The 8592-nt window shown below is 39.1% G+C and overlaps 1 protein-coding gene across 1 annotated transcript in view; it reads left to right on the forward strand.

The window, feature by feature from the left end:
* The window catches only part of LOC307134796 (stonustoxin subunit alpha-like), a gene marked incomplete at both ends in the record, with an annotated part of 13059 nt that extends 5547 nt beyond the window's left edge, over positions 1 to 7512 (forward strand). Inside the window, 4 exons of the mRNA XM_079830793.1 lie at positions 4756 to 4815; positions 5787 to 5928; positions 6019 to 6215; positions 7467 to 7512. Coding sequence (XP_079686919.1) covers positions 4756 to 4815; positions 5787 to 5928; positions 6019 to 6215; positions 7467 to 7512 — 445 coding nt within the window. The remainder of the gene's footprint in view (positions 1 to 4755; positions 4816 to 5786; positions 5929 to 6018; positions 6216 to 7466) is intronic.
* Positions 7513 to 8592: the final 1080 nt, after the last annotated feature.

The following is an 8592-nucleotide window of genomic DNA, read 5'->3' on the forward strand; positions in this document are numbered from 1 at the left end:
AATATAGACACAGCCACTTGATTGAGCGATTTATTTTTGATGGAATAATTACTTTATAATTTTATTGGAGGTTTACACACATGTTGTATAGTTAATCTGAGCCGTGCATTAATTTAAGTGATCACGGATATTATGGGATGGCTTGATGCAGCGCAGGAGATGCAGATAATTTGATCTTGACCCTTAAGAAACTTTAATACTGTCACGTTACAAATCTGCTCCAAATTGAATTAAAAATTAAATTACAACATTGAAATAAAAATGTAAAGGGTGTACAAATACTGTATAAAATTGTGAATATAAATAATTGGTAATCATGTTAAAAAAACAAAAAACATTTATCATTTATCTATTATAACTTTTATGTTGGTGTGGTTTGGCTGTTTCCTTATAAAGGTCCAGACATTCGTGGGGTTTTTATTGTATAACTTGTCAAGATTTTTGCATGGATTATTTAATTATATGATGTCATTACGTTGCTGTCTTGACGCCAGCCAATCGCTGCATTGCTGATCGTGGTTTCGAGTATCGATGCATCTACCCTCTTCAGGGAACACAAGAACGCTCAGTAATCTTAGATCATTTAATTCAGATATTTTAATCCAATCCGCAAATTCGTTTGAAGAACCAAATTAGCCTGAGATCAGTTATCACGATTAAAAGATCTGGGATCTGTCAAATCATCTCAGATGTATTAAGCAAGGTACGAAGAACGGGCCCATGTTGTACAGTTAATCTGAGCCGTGCATTAAGTGATCACGGATATTATGGGATGGCTTGATGCAGCGCAAGAGAGGATAATTTTATCTTGACCCATAAGAAACTGTCACGTTACAAATCTGCTTCAAATTAAATTAAAAATTAAATTACAACATTGAAATAAAAATGTAAAGGGTGTACAAATACTGTATAAAATCGTGAATATAAATAATTGGTAATCATGTTTAAAAAAAAAAACATTTATCATTTATCTATTATAACTTTTATGTTGGTTTGGTGGTTTGGCTGTTTCCTTATAAAGGTTCAGAAATTCGTGGGGGTTTTTTTGTGTAATTTGTCAAGTTTTTTTTTTTTTTTTTTTTTTTTTATTGAACAGATATAAGAACAAATTTTGTCAAGTTTTTTGCCAGGTGGCTTTTTAATTATATGATGTCATTACGTTGCTGTCTTGACGCCAGCCAATCGCTGCATTGCTGATCGTGGTTTCGAGTATCGATGCATCTGCCCTCTTCAGGGAACACAAGAACGCGCAGTGATCTTAGATAATTTAATGCAGATATTTTAATCCAATCCGCAAATTCGTTTGAAGAACCAAATTAGCCAGAGATCAGTTATCACGATTAAAAGATCTGGGATCTGTCAAATCATCTTAGATGTATTAAGCGAGGTACGAAGAACGGGCCTCTGCTCTTTCGTGTGAAGCTGGAAATCTCAAAACAGTTTCTGGGATGATCCGGAGAGCACGTGTTCATATTTTCAGAGTGTCTTTAACGCCAAACAGGAAACTCATGAATATTCATGTAAGCTCCGCCCAGCGCCACCCAGAGCCATAGAGAGGGCGGAGCCACAGAGTAAACGTGACGCGTTGTTGTGTCGGACTCTGATTGGCTGTTGAGCCACATGAAGGCTAATGATTGGCTAAGCGCTACATTTGAAAACATGTCGTTGTTGCAGTGATACAGTTAGCAGAGCGGGGCTAGTTAACGGAAATATTAGCGATTAATATTGTTATTAACGTGTTTTAAATGAGTCTCGTTTAACCGTAAACATTCCCCCACGGACTTTCTGTGTTCAACAAGAAGAAACGATGGACATTAATTCTTATTTTCAGTAAGTAGCGTGTTAGCATCTGACCGAGAGTGTGTGTTCGTCCTGATGATGTTTATGATTCAGTTCGGTTATTAATATGGCACAATATCATGATGTTTTGTTCTATATAACACAACTGTGTGCCTCCCTTCTCTGGGCTTGTGTGTTTTGTTGAAAATCGCCGTTTCCTCCCCAGTTCTTTGGTTTGTCAATAAGTAGACGCAAGAGATTCAGTAAAAGTATAAAAGTAACTTGAAAGTTTAATAAAGCAAAATCAGATCAGCTTCTGAGCTCAGGATTACAGAACAGCAATATCAATAATGACATACGGGCCGTCCGTAATGTCTCTCAAGGCTAAGTATGCAGTTTTTATTCTTGTGTTGGTGACGCCTTTTCTCCTGGTTCGATGAACACCTTCCAATGGCCTTTGCTCCTCTCGACCTCCCCTATTTGGCATCTGCACACAAAATCATACCAAGCATAGCCGCTCCCCCACTGCCAGTTCATGGTTTCAAATACTTTCGCTATCAGAGCGTGCCTCTAGTTAATTCATATGGTGACTGGCTTTAGTCACCATAGGCCTCTGCTGTAAGTGGTTACACAAGCATATTAAAAGATTCCAAACATATTGTAATATACCAAACATAGTTAACCTTTTTAGATAACACATAATTGTCCCATAAAACATAATTATCCCACAGTTTTAATACATTTTCATACATCTATGACAGTCTTTGAGTCTCTTGTGCTCATGAATCTGATCATAACTCCAGTAAAACAGGGAAATATTCCTCCAGTGTAGATCAGCTGTTCACACACACACACACACACACACACACACACACACACACACACACACACACACACACACACACACACACACACTCCAGTGTAGATCAGCTGTTCACACACACACACACACACATACACACACACACACACACACACTCCAGTGTAGATCAGCTGTTCACACACACACACACACACACGTTTGTTTTTGTGAAATGTGAGGACATTCCATAGGCGTAATGGTTTTTATACTGTACAAACCGTATTTTCTATCCCCTTACACTGCCCCTAAACCTACCCATCACACACACACACACACACACACACACACACACACACACACACACACACACACACACACACACACACACACACACACACTGCCCCTGCCCCTAAACCTAGCCCTCACAGGAGACTGTGCAGTTCACTTTCTGTGAAAAAAAACTTGTTCTGTGTGATTTATAAGCATTTTGAAAAGTGAGGACATGGGGAACGTCCTCATATTTCACCCTCTTTTTGTAATACCCATGTCATTATACACATTTGTGTCCTGATATTTCACAAAAACATGCCCACACACACACACACACACACACACACACACACACACACACACACACACACACACACACACACACACACACACACACACACACACTCCAGTGTAGATCAGCTGTTCACACACACACACACACACACACACATATAGTAAAGTGTGATTTATTCCTGTGATCAAAGCTGAATTTATCATCATTACTCCAGTCTTCAGTGTCACATGACCTTCACTAATCATTCTCATATGAGGATCTGATGATCAACACATTTATGATTATTATAGTTTATTTCAGGATTCTGTGATGAAAAGAAAGTTAAAAAATGGCATTTATTTTAAACAATCTTTTGTAACATTATAAATGTCACTTTTGATCAATTTAATGCATCCTTGCTGAATAAATCTATAAAAAGATTTCAGATAAATACTGAAAGTATTCAAAGAATCCTGAATAAACGATGACCGGTGAACACTTTCCTCTACACCGATCAGGCGTAACATTATGACCGGTGAACACTTTCCTCTACACCGATCAGGCGTAACATTATGACCGGTGAACACTTTCCTCTACACCGATCAGGCGTAACATTATGACCGGTGAACACTTTCCTCTACACCGATCAGGCGTAACATTATGACCGGTGAACACTTTCCTCTACACCGATCAGGCGTAACATTATGACCGGTGAACACTTTCCTCTACACCGATCAGGCGTAACATTATGACCGGTGAACACTTTCCTCTACACCGATCAGGCGTAACATTATGACCGGTGAACACTTTCCTCTACACCGATCAGGCGTAACATTATGACCAGTGAGCACTTTCCTCTACACCGATCAGGCGTAACATTATGACCGGTGAACACTTTCCTCTACACCGATCAGGCGTAACATTATGACCGGTGAACACTTTCCTCTACACCGATCAGGCGTAACATTATGACCGGTGAACACTTTCCTCTACACCGATCAGGCGTAACATTATGACCAGTGAACACTTTCCTCTACACCGATCAGGCGTAACATTATGACCAGTGAACACTTTCCTCTACACCGATCAGGCGTAACATTATGACCGGTGAACACTTTCCTCTACACCGATCAGGCGTAACATTATGACCAGTGAACACTTTCCTCTACACCGATCAGGCGTAACATTATGACCAGTGAACACTTTCCTCTACACCGATCAGGCGTAACATTATGACCGGTGAACACTTTCCTCTACACCGATCAGGCGTAACATTATGACCAGTGAACACTTTCCTCTACACCGATCAGGCGTAACATTATGACCGGTGAACACTTTCCTCTACACCGATCAGGCGTAACATTATGACCGGTGAACACTTTCCTCTACACCGATCAGGCGTAACATTATGACCGGTGAACACTTTCCTCTACACCGATCAGGCGTAACATTATGACCGGTGAACACTTTCCTCTACACCGATCAGGCGTAACATTATGACCGGTGAACACTTTCCTCTACACCGATCAGGCGTAACATTATGACCGGTGAACACTTTCCTCTACACCGATCAGGCGTAACATTATGACCGGTGAAGTGAATAACACTGATGATCTCTTCATCACTGCAGGGCGTTTGAGCTGAGCGTGCGCAGCTATGCTGGAGATGACCCGTTAGACCCCTGGGATAAGTAAGAACATCTTTAATGTACGGTGGCCGAGACAGCTCAACGCGTGCAAATGAAGAAAACACATGCAAATAGAAAAAACATCTTCAGTTTGACAACACGTGCTGCAAAAGTCCACAACACATGCAAATACGCGCTGCAAAACATTCCAGGCCCGGCGAACTGGCCCTTTCTGCGATGATGATGATGATGATTAGGCTACTTTTAGAGGTAAATTAATATTTTAATTTGCACTACAATAATTTATAGTGCGTCACACAACTGACACGCTGTAATAAGATTAGCTAACAAAAAAAAACTTGTATAACACCTATCTGTTCTCATTTCTTTTAACTACAGGCCACAAGGGAAATATTAATACATAAATTTAGGTTAAATAGTGTTATCAGAACATGTTGAAGAAGAGCTCTCATCGCTGACTTTTAGTTTCACTTTCTGCAGTGAATAAGTAATTGGGATTTGAGTCATAAAATCAAGTAAATTATAAAAAATATATATTATTTATTATTAATAATATTTTTTAACACAAAATAATACCCCGAATCGTTTGTCCTGGCGTCCTGGACTGGCAGACCAAACCGAAAGTGTTAAGGGAACACCAACAATTGACGAACATTAGTCTTCGGTGGGGTGCAGCTGAAAGTGTTTGATTGTTTATTTGAACATTCTGATCGTATGTGCATTATGAGCAGGCCTATTTGCAGCTGCGTTTTTGTATTTGCATGTTGTGAACTTTTGCAGCGCGTTTCTCTATTTGCATGTTGTGAACTTTTGCAGCGTTTCTCTATTTGCATGTGTTGTGGACTTTTTGCAGCACATGTGTTGTCAAACTGAAGAAGATGTTTTTTCTATTTGCATGTGTTTTCTTCATTTGCAGCGCGTTGAGCTGTCTCAGCCACCGTATTAATGTCTTTATTATAGCTGTGATGAAATGATCCCCTCTCTGTCTGTCACTCATGGCTGGTGTGTGGCAGGTTTGTTCAGTTTCTGGAGAGCAAGCTGTCAGTGGAGGAGAGGAAGGGTTTGTCTGTGGTGCTGGAGCGCATCGTTCAGACCTTCCTTCAAGATGAGCGGTACCACAACGACCCGCGATACGTCGCTCACTGCGTCAGATGTGTAGGTGCACTCTTGCTCTCTCACACACACTCTTCTGAAGGCAGGATCTGGCTCTGTGAGATGAACACACACCTGCCTCTCTCTGTCCAGGCCAATTTCTCCAGCGACCCGATGGAGGTGTACAGCCATCTTCACGGCCGAGGCGTGGGGACGCAGGCGGCGGCGCTGTATATAGACTGGGCTCATCAGTTTGAGAAGAGAGGGCAGCTGTCCCAGGCTGAGATGGTGTACCAGAGAGCGCTGGAGAACAAGGCTCAGCCGCAGGACAGTGTGATGCAGCAGCACAGGTGAGAGACACTGAGCCTCTCCATATCCATATTCATATTCTGATAGCAGGGCTCCAGACTAACTTTTTTCACTAGGAGCACAGTGGCCCTCAACTGAAAATTTTAGGGGCACAACCAAAAAATTTTAGGGGCGCACACTGTAAATCAAGTCAACAGTAACCAAAAACATGCTAACCAAATCTACTAATGTCCACTCTATTACTAATAGGAATCGGTATCGTTAAGGTTTTAATGGTATTACTACTCTTACCCATACTGCTTATCGATCCGGTACTTTAACAGTATTCTTATCAGTTCTTTTTATTATACTTTATATATTTTTTTTATTAAAAAAAAAAAAAAAACATAATTAAGAACATAATTAACATGGCTTTTAGGGGTGTGGCAATATACCGGTATTGACGATAACCGTGATATTCAAAGCACAAAATATCGACATCGTGTTAATTTTGGGTGTGGCAATATACCGGTATTGGCGATAACCACAGTATTGAAAATGAACAGGACTGGTATGATAACATGATGCGTAAATACTCCGGTGTCTCGAGTCCGACTGAGCCGTGTTTTTTCCTCCCTCTCTATTACACACTGTTGCAGCCATAAAAATACTTCAGCTTTGTTTAAAATGTCAAATTTGTTATATTTCGTTTAGTTTCTTTATTAAGTTAATTTAGAAAAAATGTTTGGGGCAATTTTCGTTAGTTAAATTAAAGTTTTAGTTCTTTTCCTAATGACCAAGTGGCCAGCGGCAGACAGTGAGTTAACCGCATGTTTGATCAATTTATCCTCTCAAATCAACACTTGACTTGTCTTGCCTATAATAAAATCCATATATATAAAACACTTCAAGCATATCACAATGTAAGTTTATATGTTTACTATCACCACCACAGTAAAAACGCATTTTTGACAAGTTGAGGCAGGCTCTCACGCAACGGCGCCTGCAAACGAAACGGGCTACACAATCTAAACTATAAAAATAAAAACATGCATTGTCTTACCTTATACCTCTCCGCAAAATGAATATAAATCCAATCTTCAATTTCCACTCTATTGGCTGTGCAAATTCAGTTCACGACAATGAAAGCAACAGAGTTGTAGGCTATTTTATTTATCGGCTCATTTCAAGATCAAAGGCTGTAATAGGAGAACGAGCGACCTAAGCACTGGTAAGAGCATTTAGTCTCATTCGTTTTAATGGTGATTATTGTGTTTTTGAGCATCTGATTCTGAGCCTTGGGCTACTTTCAGTTTCACTGGCGGCCGTTTGCGTCTTTTCTTCATCTTCTTGGAGTGACCCCTCAGTAGCGCGTGTGGGAGCGGTGGATCTGAGTGATCGGATTTAAATCCGCCTCGAAAGAATTTCGGAAGACATTTACTCCTGATCTCTTCACAATATGATAGATATATGATCAGAGAACACGAATGAAGTGAGCACACAGCAAATTCTGGTTTTTGGAATAAACTCCCTGTTAGTTAAAATCAACTCAATCTGAGTGTACATGCGTGACCATCAAATTAACTCCAGCGCAGAGTTAAAATAACTCTGCTCTTGGAGTTGATTTTTTTAACACTTTTTCAGAGTTAAAATTTACTATTTCTGGAGTTAAAATACTAATCCTACAGAGAGTAACTGTAACTCTGAAATGTAGTTAATTATAATATAAACTCCTTACCAGTGTTAAAAATTAACACTTAAAACATATTTTTATTAACACTTCTTAGAGTTAACATTTATATGTGGAAATGATTACATTGAACACCATACTCTTGATTTACTGCCTTTATTTGAGCGAATTCATACATTGTTTCAGAAATGCAATGCATGGACACACTTTTAAAACAATTGCTGTCATAAAATACTTTAAAATCTTTACAGCAAAACATAGCAGCTAACAGAGTGAATTAGTAAAGTTGAAACATTGTCAACAACACAATGTTTTTTATAAAATCAAGCCTGCAGGATTATTTAAAATAGTGCAGTAGGATTGTGTAGCCTGAGGTAGATACTTATAGTAACAAGGAACAACTTCACAGTAAATTCATTTAGATAAGAAATAAACTTCACAGTAAATTCATTTAAATCAGAAATCAACATCACAGTAAATTCATTTAAATCAAAAATCAACATCACAGTAAATTCATTTAAATCAAAAATCAGATAATGCAACTCTCTGATACAACATAAAATTGTGAACCACAACCGTATGACATTTGGGCATCAAAAGATTTGAAATGTCTTAATCTTTCCTGTTCGATAACCAATATCTTCCTTGGTAAGTTTTCAGTAACTTGAAATGCATGGAAGTGGTCATGGAAACATGTTTCATGCTCAATCAAAACAAAAAACACTTTACCATTGTGTAAAATAATGGAG

Source organism: Gobio gobio (genome assembly GCF_949357685.1).
Source record: "Gobio gobio genome assembly, chromosome: 12".
NCBI classification, from domain to species: Eukaryota; Metazoa; Chordata; class Actinopteri; order Cypriniformes; family Gobionidae; genus Gobio; species Gobio gobio.